The 24,330-nt window shown below is 38.8% G+C and overlaps 2 protein-coding genes across 2 annotated transcripts in view; one reads left to right on the top strand and one right to left on the bottom strand.

The window, feature by feature from the left end:
• LOC139944830 (ras-related protein Rap-2a-like) overlaps positions 1-9,238 on the bottom strand; it is a 45,744-nt gene extending 36,506 nt beyond the window's left edge. Inside the window, exon 1 of the mRNA XM_071941953.1 lies at positions 8,408-9,238. Coding sequence (XP_071798054.1) covers positions 8,418-8,975 — 558 coding nt within the window. The 5' untranslated portion in view covers positions 8,976-9,238 and the 3' untranslated portion in view covers positions 8,408-8,417. The remainder of the gene's footprint in view (positions 1-8,407) is intronic.
• Positions 9,239-10,880: 1,642 nt separating this feature from the next.
• LOC139944882 (mediator of RNA polymerase II transcription subunit 14-like) overlaps positions 10,881-24,330 on the top strand; it is a 44,679-nt gene continuing 31,229 nt past the window's right edge. The window contains exons 1-16 of the mRNA XM_071942033.1: positions 10,881-10,965; positions 12,553-12,841; positions 14,114-14,219; positions 14,782-14,876; positions 15,816-15,894; positions 16,417-16,546; positions 17,006-17,046; positions 17,830-17,917; positions 18,538-18,566; positions 19,359-19,437; positions 20,492-20,535; positions 21,097-21,185; positions 21,695-21,839; positions 22,228-22,296; positions 22,864-22,906; positions 23,662-23,787. Coding sequence (XP_071798134.1) covers positions 12,645-12,841; positions 14,114-14,219; positions 14,782-14,876; positions 15,816-15,894; positions 16,417-16,546; positions 17,006-17,046; positions 17,830-17,917; positions 18,538-18,566; positions 19,359-19,437; positions 20,492-20,535; positions 21,097-21,185; positions 21,695-21,839; positions 22,228-22,296; positions 22,864-22,906; positions 23,662-23,787 — 1,360 coding nt within the window. The 5' untranslated portion in view covers positions 10,881-10,965; positions 12,553-12,644. The remainder of the gene's footprint in view (positions 10,966-12,552; positions 12,842-14,113; positions 14,220-14,781; positions 14,877-15,815; positions 15,895-16,416; positions 16,547-17,005; positions 17,047-17,829; positions 17,918-18,537; positions 18,567-19,358; positions 19,438-20,491; positions 20,536-21,096; positions 21,186-21,694; positions 21,840-22,227; positions 22,297-22,863; positions 22,907-23,661; positions 23,788-24,330) is intronic.

A 24,330-nucleotide genomic window follows, 5' to 3' on the forward strand; every position in this document is an offset into this window, starting at 1 on the left:
CCGTAGCCCAATAAAAGGGTCCACAGTGGCAGGAAGTTGAGGGACAGGGTACCCACCTGTGCCGCCTGTGGTTTTCCGGATTCAACTCACAAGCTATAGAAGTTGGCAGTGCTAACTACACCAACGTCCGGGCCACATGAATTTGATTCGATAACAACCTCTACAAAACCCTAACCACATGGGGGCCATTTTCAAAGTGCTGTTCAGCGCAAATTATTCTGAGCACAGGAACAAAAGTCGTCCTATTGAACAATTTCCAGTAGTACATGATTGCTCAATTTTTTTTAATCATGTGGCCCAACTCCTGAAATGTGTTTTAAAAGTGCTCACAAACATCTGCCTAGCACAGCAAGATCCTGCTAAGCAGAAACAGGTTACGACTCAGTATGCAGTATGTTATTCACATTGTTGTGAACATTGCCCACATATCTTTCGATGCTTGGTGTTTGTGGAGTATTGTCTAGTTCAGTGACCTTAAGTTCTGGTTTTGTCGAGAGCAGAGTGTGGGTTCAAACCCTGGTTGTGCCACGTGTGGTCCTTCAGCAAGGCATTTTAATTGTTAAAAACCATAATTGCTTCATCCTTTGAATTAGACATAAAAAAAGCTGTACACTGTAGGCACTACTGTGTGTTGTGTAACACACATAAACATAACCCAGAAAGAGCTTGCCCTGGTGTTTCTGATAGGGTTTGGCAGTGGGGGCTTTGATGCTTCACATAAAGTATCTGTATTAAAAAATCCCTCAAATGAATGCCCAACAGGTGTATTGGTGTAGGAAAACTGTATGGCCGTGTCCGAAAATGCAGCTACGGCTACGGCTACAGCTGTGGCTTGATCACCACATCATCATGTAGTATAGGACATCCTTAGCATTAGCAATGCCCTTAGAAACAGTCATAGCCATAGCTAAATATGCCACTTCTAAAACAGAAATTAATGATTGCATGGAGGCACACCGATTTAGCTTTCAATGTTGATTCAACGGGGTACCAGACTAAATTAATTCATGACTCTCTAGTGCCCACATTGTGGTTAGGGCGTAGGTACCAGTCTGTCCATCAAGATGAAGCTTGTGGTTAACTCAGGGTTGTACAGCTCAGAGCAGAGCTCACGGTCAAGGCCATGACTTGGGCTGATCCGTTATTAGTCCTAGGATTTGAGGTTTGGACACTTCGAAAAAGAATTTAAAGGCAGGGTCATAGATTGGTAAACATTCCAAAAGTGACGACCATAAAAACTTACTTGGTGAAAAGCAGTGTTCAGTTTTTGATAGTACGTGTACTATTTTGGAGAGTCCATTCGGTTATAGAAAACCAGCCCAAATTCCATAAACCTTACAATATTGGCCATGGTGCCCCATGGTACTCAATTTTTGCTTTCGTAGCAAAAGGTAAAAGCTACTGCTGTGACTGCTCCTAAGGGTTGCTAAGGATACGTCCTTTACTTCAATACATGATTAGGCTGCGATCTGGCCATACATGCAGCAGCCTTAGTTTAAAGGCAGTGGACACTATTGGTAATTACACAAAATAACTTAGCATAAAACCTTACTTTGTGACGAGTAATGGGGAGAGGTTGGTGGTACAAAACATTGTGAGAAACAGCTCCCTCTGAAGTGGAATAGTTTTCAAGAAAGAAGTAATTTTCCACGAATTTGATTTGAGGTCTCGAAATCAAGCATATGAAAGCACACAACTTCGTGCGACAAGGGTGATTTTTTCTTTCATAGTTATCTCTCAACTCCGACGACCAATTGAGCTCAAATTTTCACAGGTTTGTTATTTTACGCATTTATGTTGAGATACAGCAAGTAAGAAGACTGGTCTTTGACAATTACCAATAGTGGCCACTGGCTTTAAGTTTTTTTAACAGAATTAACACATCGAGGCGTGCTGCATCATTTTTGTACAAGGCAAGGCAGTTTTCCTTGGTAAGCCGCACTCCTGTATTAGCAACTTGTACAACTTTCTAGGCCCATGTCACACGATGCAGTTTGCAGGCAACCAGTTCCAGGCAATCTCCAAAAAGAAAAGGCATTCCCATTTGAATCTAATTCAGACATGAATCCACTTTGTGTTCAACTTCTCCACAGTACGTTCAGACCTGAATTGCAAGAATTCTCTGGATCACAGAAATCCTTGCATGCATTTTTGGTAATCAGTCTGTCTGGTTTCCAAAGTGCAGGACACACCGAACTTTAAGACAACTCTGATGAAACTAATTGTTTTGGGATTGAACAGTATACTGATGGTCAGTCTTGCGCTTTTCACTTTGAGTATGGTAAAAACATTTAGAACGTTAAGTAGGATTTGAAACTTTGCATGGTGGTTGGTGGAAATACGATACAGAAAGGTTTGCGGTAACACCATGTAATGACTATCTCTAATGAGTTGGGGTGGTTCTGAAAAGAACTGTTTGATTCAACTCGACGTTTCGATCAGTATGCTCTGATCGTCTTCTGGATTTAGAATGTTCAGAAAACATTTTATTGTGTCTTCCTGAAAATACTTGATTGGCCAGATCACTAGCCACAGCCATAAGCCACAGTGACTAGGGCAGCTGTTGTACACACTGCATGCACTGGTTTAATCTTGGCCCAATTTCATGGCTCTGCTTACACTTTGAAGCAAAGAATCAGCGCTTATGGAAGCAGCGAAATCAGCGTTTACATTAAGCGTACATCATTTTACAGGTTAGCAGAAATAGTTTGTGCCCTTCACTTATTCTCCTTTAATAGCATGTTCAAGCTTGCAATCAAATGTTCAACTTACACCAAACTTAAACAGCCAGTGATGAATGTTGAATTTCTGGACGAACCAACTTCCAACCCTGTGCCCATGTAGTGCTCCTTTTAAAAGCACAAAAAATAGCTATAATATAAACTTGTACAGCATAAAATGCTTACCAGAACAGGGTTACCAGCCAAAATGCAATGTCACATGTACGATTTGTGATTGGTATCCTGCTCATTAATGCTAAGCTAAAATTTGTTAAGCAATATTTTCTGCTTTAAAAAAGCAGCTCTATGAAATTTGGCCCGATTACGTAGAATATGTACTGTAAACCTGAAGATGTATGTTGTCCACTAAAGCACCAGATACGTGCAATACACACTCTGTGTAAAACTCAAGGTGCTTCCTTGAATTGGAAACACAGCAGCAACCGTCCCATTGTTCAGTATACAATCCATCGCCCCCTCTTTAACCAGACCGACCCATTGTCCGCTAACAATACAACCACCAATGGGATGATTAACACAATGGGGGTAAGATTACCACTCTCTTTTCGGCTGTCTGATCTCAAAGGATGAAAAATTGATCAGGAATTCAGGAACAGGGCAATCAAGGGAAACGATTTATGACATGACTGTATTGTATGCTAGTGGACAGTTACTCAATTCTCAATAGATGAGAATGAGATTACTACGTATACATGTTACTGGTTATAAGTGTTTGCAGGTTTGAGAAGTTAGAAGGAATATCGGTGAATGATGTTCCGACTACAAAATGCCAGTAAAACACCAGTCAAACTTTACTCCAAGTTGTCAAGTTGGCAGACTGCATCATCATGCTGGCAAGTTCAGTGTTAAAAAGCATCCCTGTAAATAGTTTGACGGACTTTTTAAATTTAGGTAAGTGAAAAAGCTGACGGACTAGTGAAATGATAAGCTAACTGGTCCAGACGGCCAGTCACTGAAAACCTTTGGGAGAAACCATGTAGGTCTATAGCATAGCAAAATGCTACCCAAAATACAGTTGCTACTCAAGACTCATTATTATTGCTCTCAATACTAGCATCCAGTGTACACACATCAAGTTCAGTCAAAATATTTTGCTGCCAGACGACATCTTCATTGTCATGTTAAAATTAAAGAATTGGGAAAGAGGAAACTCACTGGGTGAACTTAAATCATTTTGGGTTGAAAAATTAAAAATTGGCTAGCGCTGGACTTCAAACAGCCTACTGTACGACCTACAGCAAGTTAATGCAGTCCAATGTCATGGTGCTGGTCACTGCGTAATTCTGCGCTTAATGCACTGCATTCTATGGGCTGACAGCGCATGCAATGAAAACGGGCCCAGGCCTTGATGGTGTGTAAATTGACATTCAATGTGAAAAGGCAATTTAAGCCGTCAAGATTCAAGACCACATCAGAGTTCCTGAACTCATTTGAAAGGAGTCCATGCTCGTTGCTAAATCACCATTTCAAATTTCACTTCATCCACACAAAGTCCTCAACCAGAAATCTTCATGGGCTACACGTAATTTGCACCGGTGCTTCCCAAACCAAATCACTTTCAAATTTCATTCATGCAGAATGTTTTTTTGTTGTTCATCATCAACATCAGCAGTTGACCCCGGCTTGCACTTGACTATCATAACGCCCAACCATAACAAAATGTACAGACGTGTCTTTGCATTGTAATTTGTATTTGATCATTCACAGAAGACTGCACCAGCGTCGCTTAAGTGCGGGCACACTCTAACTAATACCACACCGTAGACAGAACAGGCACAACAATGAGTGTAGGCAGTTCAGATAAAATGTCATCAACTTCTATCTTGCTGTTTTCCCGTCCACTTGTGTACTTGAGGTTCTCAAGACAATGCCTTTGGCCACACACTGCTAGAGGTTTTTTAGGTAGGAACTAATGGTTTCCTGTCCCCAAACTCTAATTATGTAATTTTCCCACGATCCTGAAGCTTTTTGGGGGCGTACAGGAAACCCCAGCTGATTGCTTCATGGAGATTACTGTAAAAAACAACATTTGCGAGTTAGATTTGAATACTGTCTGGTACAATGACTTGCTTCTAGTCACAAGTTACCGCCTTAATTTTTATGCCTCAGAAACAGTTGCGGGGCACATGATTTGGGAAAGCTTTTGTACAATGTACTGAGAGATGGCAACCATATGGCAACTGTCTCTATAGTCTGAGGAATTCAAAATAAGCTGGTAGCTTGTGAATAAGCACGCCATTGTACCAGACAGTCAGACATTATTCAAATCTAACTTGCAAGCGACTTGAAAATATCCTCAGTGAAAGACTGAGCCAAAGACACACACTCCAGATAGAGATAGCCATCTCACAGACACACAGGAAGAGCTCAAAGTTGATACTGTCGAGAAAAAAATTACATGGATGCTCCACTATAGTATCAAGGTCAAAGTTAGAACACAACAAACTGTAATACCCTAACTATATGTAACAAGTACTTGTAACAAGTACACAGTATGTATAATGTAAGTAGCCAAAACAGACAATGTGTTGTACTCAATTATAAAGCATGCTGCCTACGTCACATGGGTACACCAAGACTGTAACATCTAGTAGGTCAACATTGATCTTTGAAAACACAAATAATTTCACAATCGCTCTTTCCGTCTTCTTTTCAAAATTTTAGCCAACTATTTCCTTTTGAAGAGAACAGTTCTGCTGATAAAGTTTTCCTGCAGTTCAGTCGAGAGACCCTTCCACATCCCACGACAAAATTGTTTCTTTGTCAAACCTCATTGAATCTAGATCCCAAACAATTTTGTTCATGATGATACCACCGGTGTGTGACCAGCCTTTAAGTACCGTGTAAAATCTGTGATAATAAACTTCACCTACTTTGAAAAACCATTCATTTCTTTAAATTGAATTTTGTTAAGGTTTGGAGTAACAGCCACTCAAAAAGCAATTTTTCGTTTGTACACAAGTTCAACCAAAGTTTAGGGGCCTATTATTATGCAGTATTATGCGATTTCTTTTAAATGAATTCAGACCATTGGTAAAAACTGAAAATGTAGAATAAATTCACAGTATTTTTGACTGCGTGAGGGGGGGGGGATGTGTGCAATACAAAACAAGCAAAACAAACTATTTTCTCATTCTTATTATTTATTTGGCCATTGATACATGAGAACAACATCAAAGCATTCAAAATAAGATAAAACTGTAAAAGTGATGCAAGGAAATTTGCCAATAAAATCACCCCCATACATTGGTTGGTCATTGGGTCAAAAACAACAATCATTTGTGAAGTTCATTTCGCTTAGCAAACAGAAAGGGCATTAGTTGCCACAGTTTAAATTGCATGGCATTTTGGCTGGTATATTACCACAACATTATAACTGCTGCAGGCAGGGCAAGGTCTCCCGGTGTATGCATACTCCTTTGTATGATAATCAAATTGCTTATGCTTACACGTGTACCAGCTGTATAAAGTGGGCCAAACTTGATTTTTGTTAAGTCAAGATTTTGCGGTGGCTTAAAAAAAACATTTGCTTAGTGTGATTTGCACCAAAAGAGAAACCGATTCAGAAAACCAGAAACTACCTACAAAAAAATATAAAATGAAGACAGATAAATGCAGTTTCTGTTTCATGTAAAAATATGATATTATAGCCAACTTGGCCCTTAGTCAATGCCAATCACAAGCTAAGTATTGTGAGAATAAATCTCTCAGCAGAGCTGACTAGGAAATCCCTGTACACTCTAAAACTACGCAATTCACTGACCCTTTTGAATGGGGTTCACATGGAGGCCCAACCCACCCTGAAGTCAAGAGGGGACATGACCCCAAAGCTATAGAGAAAACACCAAGCAACAACAACACAATGACTGTACAAACCTCATTGACTCATCATGTCATTCACCGAACACCCTCCCAGAAAAAATACACCCCACACAAAAGTTAAATGTTTTGTTACACAGTTGCAACTTTCCGTTTCTTTTTTTGACTTGGCAGTTGTCTGCCAATGAGTGAATCACTTTGATAGTTGTGAATCAGAATTCTGGATTGTGAAGGACATGCACTAAAGTGGTTTTTGAGTAATTTGACAATAAAGTATTTGTTGCTGGTTTTTGTTCCTTACGTTATACGTGTAAGCCTATATGTTTAGTTCAAGCTTTGGTCATGCTCATGCTGGCAGGCCTGAATGGTATTTGATGGTTATGGTTTTAGGTTAGTAATGGTATGCAGACTTTTCTGTTATGTATAACAATGGAGCCAACTTCTGTGACATAAAAATTGATGTCGTATTTTTTTAACACTTCATACTTTTATTGGTTGACAACTGAACTGAGCCATGACAGAGTTTCATCAGCTTTTCCATACTGCTGGGCGTATAGCCTACTATTAACACATTTCATACAGAATGTATGTAAAATGTTCCTTTTTTCTTCAAACATTCAGGCACATGCAGCATAGGTTTGTCAAACACAACAGCAACAAAGACGCAATTTCCAGGCACAGAGAGACATTAAACCCGGTGTTTTTTCACAGCGAGAGCTGAGAAATAAAAAAAACAAGGAAACCAGCTGATCAGCTGAAAAGTTGCATGCCAAAACTAGAATCGACAATTGTATTTATCCCTGTTTGTTTTTTGTTCACTTGTATTTTTCTCAACAAAAAACTACAACAAGATAAGAATAATTTAACATTTCTACATAGTTAGAATCTTCAATAACGTTGGACGTAAGTGAACTTGAATTGAATCCGTGAATTTACTTCACTACCAACAAGTTTCATTCTCATATAGTCATTTATAAACATTGTAAATTGGGAGTACATTGGCCTTGATTGATGTCGATTGCCGACTGTAACACTCAAGTTTGAGACTGGTCTTAACCCTTATGGGACGATTCTGAAGTTGGGACAGAAAAGATCTGCCCTATATGAATACACACCATTCTACTATCGTACAAAATATAGTACAAAATATATAACATTAGCTCCTGTGCACCATTTCACAAAGCCAAGTTCGGGGTACATGATTGTTACAATTGCATACATGATGTAGGGCCTACAGTGTCTTGCTCTGAAACAGGTCAATTTTGCTTTGATAAAAAGTTGCTAATCACCGTCTTCTGTTCTGCTGGATGAAAAAAAGGTGCTTACTAATTATAGATAACTACAAACCCAGTCTAGCTCTTGCACAATGTAAATAGTGCACAACTTTTTAAAAAAAAATTTTTTAATTCTCTTTGCACCTTGCACCGTCGTCCAATGATGTCAGTGGGTCACCAACGCACCATCCCAGTTTAGCTTCCTACGTGAGCTGTATGTAGGGATTACTTTACTCAAGACTCAAGAAGACAGTAACATTACGCACAAAAATCCAACATTTTTGCAATGTTTCACAAGTTCAGGAGTGTACACTGGGATACTGCAGTGTTAAACCGGTTGAACCCACATAAAGATATAGGCCATGCGTGCGCTCGTTGTGCTTGACAACGTACACCGCTGCCTACCCATAACCGTAACGCATTGCGGTTCTAAATCACTATAAACCTTTTGGATTAGAAGGGTTCTGCGCAAACATATAAGATTATCGCAACCAACACCAACACCACCGCCGATTTGTCAAACAGTTGACTAAGTTAATTTAAATTCTCAAACACTTTTCATCAATTACTCACCTTTTCTCGTTCACAGTAAATTGCACCCTCGACACAACTTTTCTTTATTCCTTTTTCCCGTCTGCAGTAGCCTCATAATCTCCATCACACACTCTGCGAAAACCTCGTTCACGTTCATTGTACTTTTTGCGGAGGTTTCGTAGAATGGGATTTGCCATTTACTAGCTAGCAACATTCCCTCTGTGGTGGGGACTTGTCGTTCCTTCTCCAAGTCTGCCTTGTTTCCCACCAGGACCAGGGGCACTTGGCTTGACCCCTTGACCCTTAAAATCTGTTCTCGTAAATTTACAACATCCCCAAAACTTTGCTTGTTTGTGACGCTGTAGACAATGACAAAACCCTGGCCATTTCGGATGTAAAGATCCCGCATGGAAGCGAACTGTTCCGTGCCTGCAGTGTCCAAAATCTCCAGAATCGACATGGTGTTTTCCACTTCAATCGCCTTGCGGTAGAAGTCCTCGATCGTCGGGTCGTATTTCTCCACGAAGTTGCCCGAGACGAACTGCACGGTTAGGGCGCTCTTCCCGACCCCACCGCTGCCCAACACGACAACTTTATACTCTCGCATAGTGCCACAATTTCTCCTTTCCAACAGAAACCGGGACGGATTTCGGGCTCGAAATGTCACAAATCCCTTCGGAGGGACTTACTTGTTCGGTTTGATCACAGTCTGCGATATTATCATGACTGGTGAATTGGTGAAAATTAGCGTGAACTTTGCAGAATGTATCACAAAACTGCACCAACTTTACGGCACACAGCTGGTCGGAATGTCACTGGGAGATAAATTACACATGTAGATGGTGGTGGTGACCGGTTGCTTTTCTGTTGTGTTCGGTAGACGCAGTGCAGCACTAACACGAAATGCAGCTAGACAGAGTAGCAGGCACGCCAATATAAAACCCTCTAAGTTATTTACTTTTTAATCAAGACCCCCTCTGCCCCCGCCCCCCGACTAGCTATCAATTGTTAATAGTTGTGATTGCTTTTTATACCAATTAATTGTTACTTCACATACATACTTATTAATTTTGTGAAGATGACGATCATTGTTGTATTTTTCCACCATTCACACAAAAAATATGTAAGTTTGAAATAGTTATTGGCGATTGTTCTTCAAGAGATTCCATTTATACCGCCCTCTGTTGACTAAAAGTGCAAGGAAAACTTTTCATTCATTAACGTTCTCTCTCGGACGATCCCATAGTGTTTGAATTTAAAAAGGTTGGAATAACCCACTTTGTTCAGAAATACAAATAAGTAATTCAAAAAGCAATATTTTGGAATTAGTGTCTTTATAATAATATTAAAACGGTAATTCCATGGTGAACTTTCAAAGTAGAATTATATTGAACTTTTTTTCTTTTTTGTTTTTCTTTTTTTTTTTTCTTTTTTTTTTTTGGGGGGGGGGGTCGCATAATGAAAACATTTGGAGAAACCATCTAAAAGTAGTGAAATATTTAAGTTTGAGCAGCTGTTTGTTATTATTTGTGTCATAATCGACAAAATAATACTTCCGGACAGGGATGGAGGAACAAAAACAAAAAGAATTGCTATGGTTAATATACATCATCGGTGCCCAGTTTCGATGCTTAACATTTTCTGCTAAGCAGAAACCTGAGTAAGATAGTAGTCACAGATGGCATATTATAGCAGATTGGTTGGTAAGCATGGAGGAATCTATTTTCTTCTTTCATCATGCTAAGCTACTTTTTGTTTTACGACTATATGCAACACTATCACTCCCCCCCCCCCCCCCTCCCCGTTTCATGCAAATACAGAACTATTATAATAGTTCTGTAATCTGCAACAGTTCTAATTGCATAGGTAATTATAGGTGACCGATTCCACTGAGGTAAGTCGAAGAAATAGTGAATAAAAAACAAGGGGGGTTGCATTATTTTCAGAGTGCTGACATGACATGGTGTAATTTTATTATTCCAAATGGTTTTTCAGAGTCCCTAAGATTTTGACTTCGTGGATTTTCCCTGGAACAGTTCTCTGTGGTTTTCCTCCCACTTATAAATTTCTTCATATTGTCTTTTCACCTTGTCTAGATGCTGAAAAGGCTTGACAAGTATTATCATAGATATAGATCATTTAGACTACTTGAATGTTTCTGAAACATTTTAAGATGGGTCTGGGAGTATCCACAACAAAATGCTTTCAATCATGCGCGTGTAGTTTTCTGCCACCACTTTTTCATTCGTTATGAAATAATTAGTACTCAAATGAAATCTTTGGGTGAAAATGAGTGAAAAGTTGGGCGGGATATGGAAATGTTCCCGTTAAGTGTTGCGTTATAAGAAAAGTAAGCTTATTATCGCAAAAGAGATATTAACAAACACCAACACAAAAACTAACCAGATGGTGACAAAAAATTAATAACAATTGAAAAAAATGTTAGTAATCTAAGGGGTCTGGTAATAGCTGCAACGCCCTCTTTTGGTGACCTTATTATAGATCGTCGCGACACAGAAATGAAAAAGAAATCGTGCACAAAACATCAGAACGGCCGAAAAATGCGTGGGATTTCATCGGTGATTCACACCTTTTAGGTAATTTTGTGGCAACCGGAAACGGTGATAATATATATTTATTGTTTTGTGTGTGTTTCTTCCCGGAATATTGTTGTTATGAACACAAAGGAAAGGATTTTATGATGAAAAATAATTAGGAAGTTAACAAATTGTGAGGGTCATTGAAACACACACACACTATCACTTGACACACTGCCTCACCTGCTAGTCTACATAAAAATGCAATGAAGAATGGATGGGGATTTGTGTGTCAAAAGTCAATAGCCGTATTTTGTTAGCTGTACACTTACATTCGTCACATAAATTCGGTCCATATATTTTGCTATTGTCAATTTTGAATTTGTTATCTATTGAGGAATGTGAGTAAGCATATTTTTTTTGTTACCGGGTTTTCTTGATATTGGGATAACTTTCCGTATGGCGCCACCACTTTTTCACTCATTTTTACAAAAAGGGATATATCAATCAGGTAAATTAGATACTATATTATTTTATTTCGAATGAAAAAGTGGTGGCGCCATACAGAAACTTTTCCATAAAGGAAAAGTTTCCGTACCACGCCACCACTTTTTCATTCAATATGAAATCTACGAGATATCCCTTTTTGTAAAAATGAGTGAAAAAGTGGTGGCGTGATACGGACAGAAGTTATCCTAATTGAACATTGTTATTGAAACGTTTCAAGAGACACTGCGGCAATGACCAGGCAGGGGTCAGGGAGGCAATTGCCTACATTGCCTCTGTGAAGCATCAGGTTTGTACTAGGCTGAGTGAATAACAATGAAATTTGTTTACCAAGGAAATTGGCTTTTCTGAGGATTTGTAAGTTTTTTAACAAAAAATTAAATTTCTGAATTTTTTTGACCCACTAAATTTACTTCCACTGCTGTTAATGGGGAAGAACAAGAGGATGATGAAAGAACTGGGTGACAGCTACATTGTCCGCTACTTTAATAATAAAATGTTACTTCCACATACTTTTGTTAGTGTGTAATTATGAGCTTAGAATTTGGCAACTCACAAAGGGCTTTGAAAGACATGAGTTTAGCGAGCCAGTCGCAGAGTTGTTTGTGGTACCCCAATGACCATCAGCTGTGAGAAAGCGAATCCATTAAGCTATGATTGAACACTAACTTATTGGCTTTTCTTTAAAGGCACTGGACATTATTGGTAATTACTCAAAATAATTATTAGCATAAAAACTTACTTGGTAACAAGCAATGGAGAGCTGTTGATAGTATAAAACATTGTGAGAAATGGCTCCCTCTGAAGTAATGTAGTTTTTGAGAAAGAGGTAATTTCTCACTTAAAGGGTCTGGGTACTTTTTACACAATGTCCACAAATTTACATTAAGTTTCAACAGTTTAAAGATAATGATAGTAGAAAGCTTCCCTTAAAATATTATTTGCTGAGGTGCTGTAGTTTTTGAGAAATTAGTATAACAATGTTTTAGCATGTAAAAACATATTAACCATTTATGGTATTTTACCATAACATACCATAACTTGTTAATATGTTTTTACATGCAAAATAATTCGTCTCACTGACAAGTATACATGTATGATGTACAATTAACTTATATTTATAATCTTTATTCCTGACAGAGAGCTGGTAGATAATAACTCCAAATGGAACCATTTTAATCTACAAGTTGGAAATCTTCACAAAGTCACAGCCTTTTTATTGACACCTGACCATGGCACCCATCCTAACACCCCAAGCCCAGGCACAAGCCCAGATGAGCCTTACCCCAGTACCGGGTCAGAGGGCGTCATCACCCAGCGGCACAAACAGCATCTCCCTGGGTTTACTCTTGGATTTCTTGACACAGAAGACCTATCATGAGCTGACTGTGCTGTCTGAGCTGCTACCAAGAAAAACCGATATGGAGAGGTGAGGAAAAATGCCAGATACCATGCTTTGCCTCCCAGATTCCCCCATGCACCAGCTAATAATAATAATAATATCAAAGTCTTATATAGCGCACGTATCTACCAAACAAGGTACTCAAGGCGCTGAGTATATACAAACTTTCAGAAAGATAGGTTATTGCAGTGATGAATTTTAAGACCCAATTATTAAGCACCTTATAATGGTTTACAAGGTGCTACAGCACATACAGCAGCCACAGCCAGGAACACCGGGGCAAACCCCTTCTCTTTTTGAAAAGTGCACTGGGTTCTTTAACATGCGTTACACAACACATGGGACCAACGGCTTTACGTCTCATCCGAAGGACGAAGCAATGGTTAAGTGTCTTGCTTAAGGACACAAGTGTTACGGCTGGGGATTCGAACCCACACTCTCTTACTTTCTGCTGATCAGAAACACCAGAGTTTGAATTCGGTGCTCTTAACCGCTCGGCCACGACACTAGCAACAACAACGATTAAATTTGTGTTTTTACGTCAGATCAAATAAACCACTTTCGAGTTAGATTGAATAATGACTGAGTCACAAGTTACCGCTGAAATTGAAATTCCTAAGACAAAAGAGACATTGGCTATGTCAAATGGTTTAGGGCAAGCTTTTGTATGCAACCTCTAAGCAGACCCTGGTACCATTATGCCATCGTTTATTCATTCATTCAGAATTTTGTATGGGTGTTCACCACCCCTTATGTAATTACGCAAAAGCTTGATCGAATCATGTGACATGAATCATGTGACATAGCAACTGTCTCTACAGTCTGATGAATTCACATTTAAGTGGCAACTTGTGATCAAGCACGTCATTGTACCAGACAATATTAAAATCTAACATGCAAATGGCTTATTGACACAAATCATCACGATAAAACCATTTAGAATGCCCCAGTAGGGATTTTAAAACCAAGATGAACTCCAAGTTAAAACATTACAAAGACCTTGTTTTCAATTGAGCATCCTTTGGCCAGCAAATAAGCACTTTGGTGCACCCTTAGGGGTGTGATAGAGTGTTATGAGAACGAAGTATTATTATTACTAAATAAGTTACATGGGATCAGGCTTGCCGCTATAATAATCAGACCCAAACAGTTTGAGGTATGTGTAGTTGAGTTTTATTGTTTTGCTTTCTGTTAGAGCGAGGCAGAATCCTAGTGAATGACCCAAGTGAGGCAAGTTTTCAGTGCCATGACAGACCATCTTCGATTGCTAACTTACCACTCTGACTTTTAAACTAACAGGAAGATCGAGATCGTGAAGTTTGCACGAAGTACAAGACAGTCTTTTGTCCGACTCTTAGCACTGGTGAAGTGGGCCAGTAGTGCTGCCAAAGTGGACAAATGCGCTGTGAGTATAGCACTTGGCACTCTTAATAGCAATAAAAATCTACAGTATGATTTTATTGGAATGTTAACCCATAATGCCTGACTTGTCATGACAGATGCACCCTGGTCATTGCATTGGTGCCCCTTGCAGAGCTACCAATAGACTCTTCCCCTGAAATATGTAAATTGTACACAGCGCGTGCGCACTAACATTTTGGTTGGCAAAACGAGGGAACATTCGCGCTGTTTTGTACACGGCCAATTGCTGCGTGACGCAGAGGTCAGCTGAGAGCACAGCCCTATGGCGTGTGCCAAGCAATAGGGTCTATACACAAGTGTTGATGTAATAAGCATATTTCATGGGAAGGGTCCATTCTCCCTGATTTTGCAGAAAGTTCCCTGAAAAAAAATATACATCTTTCCAAGCACTGATGACAAACTGGATATTTCTTTGATCTGCTGAACAACTGGACCAAACAGAAACACAATTGGACCATGACAGATGAAGGTAGGCCGAAATATTTGCAGATATTATTTATAACTGTTTTGATAATTTGTTATTGTAATTCTTTTTTTCCTTGAAGGCAATTTCTTCCTTTCTGGATCAGCAGTCGCTGCTGTTTGTCGACACGGCTGACATGCTCTCTCACATCGCCAGAGAGAATCTCGTCCATGCTAGGTAAGTCCTAAAAAAAGAATACTCAAAAACCTAACTTTGGGTGAATGCTTTTAGTTAATGGACACATTCTGTGAGTACAATAAAGAAAACTCAAGGACTTTATTTTGTGAGTTAACATGAAACACTCAAAGAATATTAATCTTTGAGTTAAAAAAGATTAACTCAAAGACTTTTATTTTGTGAGTGAACATAATTTTGAAGACTTCATTATTTGAGTTAACTAAAACACTCAAAGTCTTTAATTCTGTGAGTAGAAACATTTTGTAAAGACTTATTCTTTGAGTAATGAAAATTATCCAAAGACTTTACTGTATGAGTCGACAAAATATTCAAATAATTTGTTCTGTGAGATAACAAAAATACTCACAGACTTTATTCTGTGAGGTAACAAAAAGATATTCAAAGCAGTTATGAAATATATATATTTGGTTTGCGGTAACGCCATGTGTGTATCTACTTGCCAGGTAGAGTTTGTTCTTGGAGAACTGTTTTGCTTTATTCTACTACCGCGGAGTAGATTGTTCGGGTGTTCGGGAGACTTCTCAGTTCTGAAAACAACTGTCCTGCTTATTAGCTATTACCTGGTCGGATGGTATAGAAATAGGCTGGAACTACTATTTTAGCTTATAGGATCGTAATTAACTGTACTAGTGGAGTCAGTTCTTGAATTGGTGTCAACGCTTCGACTAGCTTGCTCTAGTCATCGCCAGGAAATAGTCAAAGAGTTTATTCTGTGCTTTAACAAAATACTCGAAGACTATATTCTTGAAGTTAAAAAAAAAGACTATAAAACAACTCACAATGGTATTGAACTTGCCAACTCTTCATTGTAGTTTCCGATGAAAACTTTCTACATAACAATCGAGTGAAAATCAAGTGTGTTTTTGAAACATTATTGTTGTTCTAAGGTTTGAGAGTTTTTTTCTTTTGTAATTTCAGATTGCCAAATTTCTCTCTACCTGTTGCTGTGGATGTGTTGACGACAGGACAGTACAAGAGGATGCCGACGTGTATCAAGGTTTGAGAGTAAAAAATATTCCTTTCCAAAAATACAAAAAATACAAATTCCCCCCCCCCCCCAAAAAAAGAAGTTGTGAATAAGTTTCTGGTAATGTGCTATATCTCTCAGCCCATGTAGTGTAATAATATTAAAATACTCTGCAGGTATGTAGTATTAATGTTTTCCTCATTTCAATTATGGGGGGTACCTGTGAGGGCAGAGATGGTTCTGATGATTAATTTAGCTGAGTAGCGCATTCATTGCACAGGCCATATACTCCCCAGGGAGCTGAGATGGTTTAAGGAATGATTTATGGCCCAGTGACCAGGGGTAGTAATATTGAAAGTGCTTTGAGACGCCCTTCGGGTGTAAAAAGCGCTATGTAAAAACTGGTTATTATTTTTATTAACTCTGCAATCTTTTTGTATTACATACATGCAATACAGTATGCTTAGGTTTTTGAAAAGTAGTGTCTGCACCCCTTCAAATTTAACTTTTTACAAAAGAAATAAAGTGACCTTGATTTTTAAATTCCTCCAGGAAAAAATAGTACCGCCCGACCCGATATCACAAAATGAGAAAGCCAATGTCCTACAACGCCTCAACCAAATCATCCAGCATCGTCTGGTCACCAGTAAATTACCATCTCAGCTGTCAAACCTATCCATTGGTGAGTATATTTCAGGTTGCAGTTTTACCTTGGGTGTCGTGTCTGAGCAGCTAAGAGCAGCGGACTCAAGCTCTGATGTTTGTGTTCCGCAGAGTGTTGGTTTGAATCCCGTTCGTAACACTTGCTACGTAAAATTGGGGAGGTAGTGCTTTCTGCTCTACCGGCCAGGCTTCGGATTGATGATACGCAAGCCTACATTGTACATCCGTATGGACTGTAAAAGGGGTAACCCTGTTTCAGCCCTATGAGTAGGTGGCAATGGCCTCTGGAAAAAAATAATTGTAGCCCACACCTTGAAGTAGCCTTCAGGCCTTGTGTGTCTGGCGACTTGCATACAAAAAAAATACACAAGCCATGTTGTTGGATGGTTTGGAATGGTTGCTCAATTCAGTTGAAAATATTACAAAGTGTAGGAGGGGTAACTTTTTATAAATTCATTTAAACTTTTTCTATTTGCAGTTGATGGAAGAGTAAAATTCAGTGTCCCCCAAGAATTTGAGGTGAGTTTTCGTTCTGTTAGTTTCTACGGCTTTGATATACAGTTTCTATTAACCACTTCACTTTGGAATTAGAAAATATTTTCCGTGCCTCTTTGCAGTATAATAAATACAACAAAAGTTCTCATATAAAAGCTCTGGAATTTATTATAATCTTTCAAGAAAATGTAAGATTCGTTTAGAGTGCACAGCCACAACCATGGGAACACTTTTTGCTACAAAGACACCAAATAAACAACAGCTCAATGGAAGTGTCGTGGCCGAGTGGTTTAGAGTACGAAATTCAAACTCTGGTGTTTATGTTCAGCAGAGTGTGGGTTTGAGTCCCAGTCGTGACACTTGTGTCCTTAAGCAACACTGCTTCATCCTTTGGATGGGACGTGTCTCGGTCGTGACACATGTGTCCCTGAGCAAGACACTTAACTATAATTGCTTCTCTCCACCCAGGGGTAACGGGGTACCTGTGAGGGTAGAGATGGTTCTTGTGATTGATTTAGCTTGGCTGGATACTGAGCTGAGATGGTTTAAGGAATGAATTAAATGGCCCAGTGACCAGGAGTAATAATGTTGGAAGCGCTTTGAGACGCCCTTCGAGTGTGTAAAGTGCTATATAATTTTTTATTATTACATAAGAGTTCTGCCTGTTACTTGGTTGTGTGCGGAGAACTGCTTCAAATGAAACATGCTATTGAAGAAAGAAAGCATTAATGTACACATTTCGTGAAATGCTTAGCACCATTGTACATGTATGTTGAATTATCTATGTATGTGTGGTCTTCTTTCCAGGCTACATTAACACTGATGGGTGATGATCCAGGTATTCCATGGAGGCTGCTGAATATAGAAATCCTAGTCAGTGATCCTGACACTGGAGGTAAGACTACAGCTGTGTTGTTGACAGCTCCAGGCATATGATTTATCAGGATTTTCCCTGATTTCTGTGTTTTACCTTAGTCTCCCTAGACATTCAGATTCTCATGAAAAGGCAAAGTTGCCTTCACTGAGATATTCTTTACCTTTGATGCAAACTTAACATCAACTAAAGGAGTATAAATGTCCTCCACCCATACGCCCCATCCCTCTCCCTACGATCCCAGTCCCAGAAACTTCTTCAAGTCCCAAGAGCACACACACAACACTATGGTCAGCGCGCCTTCAGTATCTCAGCACCAACCCTGTGGAATCAACTCCCATCCAACATCCGTGCTGTACCAACCCTGGACACTTTCAAGAAACTACTCAAAACCCAACTATTTAAGAACTAATTTTGTCTTGTTTTCCCCCTTACATAGGGGTAACGATTCAATTCCAAATTTTGTATAAGTATGTGTATTTATTCTGTTATTTATGTTTATATTTCTGCTGTAATTGTAATTTGTTGTTTTGAAAAGCGCATAGAGATGTTAATTCATATTATGCGCTATATAAATGCAATTTATTATTATTATTATTAGCACCTTATAAAATGTTCTTAATTTGGTTTATTTTCTTCAGATGGAAAGGCCTTAGTTCATCCCATGCAGGTAAGGAGATTATTTTTCAACTGATCCATGTTCATTTTTTAATAACAAGCTGGTTATGTGATCATATGTTTTTTAAAACAGTACTAAATAATGTCCTAAATAACCCTTCTACTTGCATCGATTGAGCTCGGCATTCTCAGGGTTTGCCCTCAACTTCTCTAGTGACTTACCAGCATGACCAATTAGCTTGTCATTTCACCAGTCCCCCAGCTCTTCCACTGGTCATTATTATACACATATTGACTGGTAATGAGGTAAATAGTGTACGTCTATTCCGACCAGAAGAGGGACTTATTTCCCGAGGCCGAAGCCTGAGAGAAATATGTCCCTCTTCTGGTCACTCACAGGCCCGAGGGGGGATAGACGTGCACTATTTACGGAATTATTTCAGTCCATGTGTGTTTGTTAAAACACCTCGGTCTTAAATGTGAAATAAGAAAAGAAACTTGGAAAAGAAAGGAGTTTTTTTAGTTGCTGTTGATGAATCATTAAGAGAACCAGTCAAAAGTTAAAAGACTATTCCCGCGGCACTATTCCCACAAAACTTGCGCACACGATCACTAGTCTGTATTAGTTCAGCCCATGTGACCGTGATTCAGCCAACCAGAATACAGAACAAGCAAGAGGTGTTATAATTCAAATTGTTTCAACACTGAACTAGCCAGCCAGACCACTTAGACAGAATTTTTGACTGGTCCTCAGGTGTTTTAACTGGTATCTTCTGAAAATGCTGATTCTTCTTTTTCCTGCTGTGGTTTTCAGACATTCAATGGTGTTTTTTCCCCTTCACAGATAAACTACATCCATCAACTTCTTCAGTCCAGACTCTTCGGCGATGAGAACACACTGAAAGATATGTACAACTGCTTACGTATCCTTTCATTCAAATCACTGTGGTCCAGTTGTTAGACTGCATGACTTGCAATAACAAGGTCGTGGGTTCCAATCCTACCATGCTTACCACTGATTTCACAGTGACTAGAATAGGTATTGTCGTCTTGGTACTGAATCATAATTTCTTGATTTGTGCAATTTAAAATTCCACAGACCAATTTAAGAAACTGCTGAAAACACATCTCTTCCCTTCCAAACAAGCAAACTAATAAACAAAAAACACCCATCAACCCAACAAACAAAGAAACAAACAAAGAAACAAACTAACAAAGCGGCCCTGGGCACAAATTTATAGAGCTGCTTAAAGTAAAAAATATTGCCGAACAAATTTCTGCTTAGCAAAAGTAAGTAGAATTTGACACGGTATTTTGGCTGGTAACCCCATTCTGGTAAGCAAAAACGTGTGCTGCTTAAGCAGCTGTATGAAAGTGGGCCCTGATTTTGTTTCTGTAAGTATAGGTTTTCTCGGTCAATCTCGGCAAATGGGCAGCAAATTTAACCACCAAGCTATTCTATTTCGAATGCTACTTGAAAGCGTCATTCGATTTCGTTTTATGATGAGTCAAATGTTATGTTGCGTCACTCGATTTAATAAACTAATCATTCAATATAACAATCCATCAAAGCATCATTCAAATTCGCAGACGCTTCTTGAGGCGTGTGTGTCACAAAAAAGAATGACAATACGCTAAATTGAACAGAGTGCTAAAGGAATTTGACTCGACTCAAAACGAAATTGAATGGCCAAATTCTGAATTTGAAACGCAGTAACAACTGGAGAGGAAAAAACAGCTTTAATTCAAACGCATGAAATTGAATTTGACTGCTCATTTGTTGAACTTGTCCGACTGTGTTTCATAAACTTGGTGTTGAACAAAGAGAAATTAGGCAAAGCAGGACTTGGACCTGTGTCCTCCGAATTAACATGCCGGCGCTCTACCAACTGAGCTATCTAACCCCAATGTTAGCGGTCTCCCTGTTTTGTCGATATCTTTGTTTGGAAGATTTTGTTTCCTGAGCTTTTGAAACAGACAGCTTTTGCCAGTCGCTGCAGTTAGAAGTTCTTCACTCTCAGGTAAGCTGAAAATCTTCCTCTTGCACTACTTCATGTTTTATCAATTCCCAAGTTATAGTTCAACCATTCTAAAATCAAATCAATCCTGTGATGCGATCAAGCAACATGGGCAATTTTTACTTATTTTTTTTGTACTTTTGAAAAGAGAATTATACTCTATCAATCTATCAATCAAACATTTATTTCCATACAAACATAATATACAAATATAAACAATATCTATTCTCTAATGCTGGTAAAACCCATGTTGAAACCATCTTTGGTTTAAAAACTTGAAGAAACACTAAGACATGGTGATTGAAGAGGAGAAATTGGATTCAAATTAAATTTTAACTCTTTTTTGCTGTTGTCTATCAGGTTGGCAAATTTACAAAACAATATTTTTGAAAAATTGACCCATGTTTTGGCTTGTTTCTCCATACTGATATTTTTGACAAATAATTTAGCTTGATGCCATCACATTATGGTGAAGAACCCTTACCTCAAAAATGGTGAAGAACCCTTACCTCAAAATACAGTTTTTGACGGACTGCTCGCTTTCTTTTACCCTTGTCCCGGTAGGCTCAGAGGCTGATTAGAGAACGATGGGGAGAACACGTCATGATCGATAAATATACTCCGGGTCAACTGCTGACCTTGGCTTACTGGAGGTAAGAAACCCACACAACCACACATTCATGCATTTCTTTCTATTCCGAACAAAGAGTTATATATAAGAATTGGCCTAGTTACACGGCTTGCAAGCAGCCATTTTTTTAAGAGAAAAAACAGCATCGCATAACACTGATGTGTGCTCCTTGCGAACCCGTTGCATTTGTGCATGCAGCATCACCAGTGCACCCTCTAGTTCTTATATATAACTCTATGATCCCGACGGATAAGGACCAGTCTAACAAGATAGTTACTTTTCTCATGCATGTCACTGGTATCCCATCCACGTGTGTTGTAACGTGCCTGCGAGTTTAAAGGAACACGTTGCCTTGGATCGGACGAGTTGGTCTTTGAAAAGCGTTTATAACCGTTTGTTATAAAATGCATATGATTTGAAAGATATTTTTAAAGTAGAATATAATGATCCACACAAGTATCACTCGAAATTGCGTGGTAAGAGATACAATGTGAAAAGGGCTAATTTATTGACACTGTTATTATCCTACAGGACACAGAGCTTCAACATTGGTAAACCCGAGATCTACAGCCTATCCATTGGGATTGACACCAATGATACAGCCAAGCCCCTCCAGATCAACCATGAACCCCAGCTGTCAATGGAAGAGGCCACTGATGTGAACAGGGCAATCAGGGTAAGTCACATTCCGGACCCTGCCATTTGACTTGGGAGGGGTGTTTCACAGGCATATTTTTAATTTCAGCATAGACATTAATATCCACATGTTTTACCAGTTACGGAAATCGCCAGTTATTTTTTCCTACATAATAAAGAAAAACTGTTCTTTTATCTTTTATATTGCTGTTCCCAGAAGCGCCTTAAATCTATAACTCCAAGGGTCACTAAAGAGTGGAAATGCCATTATTTCAACATTTGTCTTGAAAATGTTGATCCTAGTTTCAGACTTTTTGCTGCAATGACTCTCAGCCCTGTTTACGTTGGCCCTAATGTGACGTCAAGGGGTTTGTCAATTGATTGTAGTTGACACTTGTTTTTATTGTACATGTATGTCCCAATTGCAGTGTGATAGACTTTCAATTGAGCGGCTGCTGGTGGAGACTATTCTCATGAGGTCAAAGGTCAAACTCAAAGTAAGTTTACTTGTATTCTCCAGATATTGAAAAGAACTATTAAATTCAACCTATGTGCGATTAGATTGATTTTAGAAAGTTACGCTTTTATTGCCTTGAGGTCAATATACAAAAAGCTGACAAAATATTCACAGACAGTATTTGTGTTTTGTGTGATCAACTTCATTGAGAAAATAACAAACCTGTGAAAGTTTTGGGATCAGGAGAAAATAGTGAAAAATCATGAAAAAATTTCAGTAAACACACCCATCCTTAAAGACACTGGACACTATTGGTAATTGTCAGACCAGTCTTCTCACTTGGTGTATCTCAACATATGCATAAAATTACATACCTGAGAATTTGAACTCAATTGGTCGTCGAAGTTGCGAGATAATAATGGCAGAAAAAATACTCTTGTCACACAAAGCTGTGTGCTTTCAGATGCTTGATTTCGGAACCGAATTTTATACAGCTTGTTACCAAGTAAGTTTTTATGCTAACAATTAATTTTGGTAATTACCAATAGTGTCCAGTGCCTTTGGTTAATTGTTAAATAATTAAACATTTGTTTTTTTCTGTCTGTAGGAATTGCAGATCCTTTTGGAGAAAGAACTGACCAACGTTAAGAGTAAGTGAACAAATTTCGAAGTTTTACGGCTCGTTTATTAAACATAAAAACCGAGTTGTTGGTTTGGTGAAACAGGTTTAACAAGAAGACAAATTTTACGAAATAACAGAAAGTTTGTGCAGAATTATTAGTACAAATTTATCATGTGAACTATATAATCCAATAGTAATATTTTGAGCCCCCTATGCGTTCGAGCCCATTCAAAATGAAGTAAGTGGGACAGGGCATTTGCTACATCTACTCCTCATAAAATTTGTGGAATATGTTAACACTGCATATTCAGCCATCTAGTTCCTAAAGTGCCCTTAAAGGCAGTGGACACTATTGGTAATTGTTTTAAGACTAGTCTTCCCACTTGCTGTATCTCAAAATATGCATAAAATAACAAACCTGTGAAAATTTGAGCTCAAGTTGCGAGATAATAACGAAAGAAAAAACTCACTTGTCACACGAAGTTGTGTGCTTTCAGATGCTTGATTTCGAGACCTCAAAATCTAGTTCTGAGATCTCAAAATCAAATTCGTGGAAAATTACTTCTTTCTCGAAAACTACGTCACTTCAGAGGGAGCCGTTTCTCACAATGTTTTATACTATCAGCCTCTCCCGATTACTCGTTACTAAGTAAGGTTTTATGCTAAGAATTATTTTGAGTAATTACCAATAGTGTCCACTGCCTTTAAATGTCAGTTAAAACATCAGGTCTTTTCTTGCTCGTTGTAATTGCATCGTCTCTATTTGTTTTGTTTATACCGTAGCTATGATCGAGGGAACACCAGCCATTCTCTACATGCCAATCATCGAACCTTGCAGCCAATCAGAGTATCTGACAATAACCATTGACATGCAGACGGGCACCTACCAGCCGTACATTGCTCATGCTGGTGAGTATGAACATCATTGGTCACATGACTGGTCACGTGGTGGCGGCTTTAGAACTGCGGTCATTGTTGTTGATCTTTAGGTTGCTTTCAACATACATTGTATTGCCCCCTCCTCCCACTGTCTGACCATTCAATATCTTCTCTGTGATTTGGAATGAATGATAAACTAAGCCAGCCTTCAATATGATATCGTATGGAGAATGTGTACACAGTCAACCCTCCTACTGTCTAACCATTCAATATCTTCTCTGTGATTTGGAATGAATGATAAACTAAGCCAGCCTTCAATATGATATCGTATGGAGAATGTGTACACAGTCAACCCTCCTACTGTCTAACCATTCAATATCTTCTCTGTGACTTGGAATGAATGATAAACTAAGCCAGCCTTCAATATGATATCATATTGAGAATGTGTACACAGTCAACCCTCCTACTGTCTAACCATTCAATATCTTCTCTGTGACTTGGAATGAATGATAAACTAAGCCAGCCTTCAATATGATATCATATTGAGAATGTGTACACAGTCAACCCTCCTAC

Source organism: Asterias amurensis, chromosome 12, assembly GCF_032118995.1.
Source record: "Asterias amurensis chromosome 12, ASM3211899v1".
In the NCBI taxonomy this organism is placed as follows: Eukaryota; Metazoa; Echinodermata; class Asteroidea; order Forcipulatida; family Asteriidae; genus Asterias; species Asterias amurensis.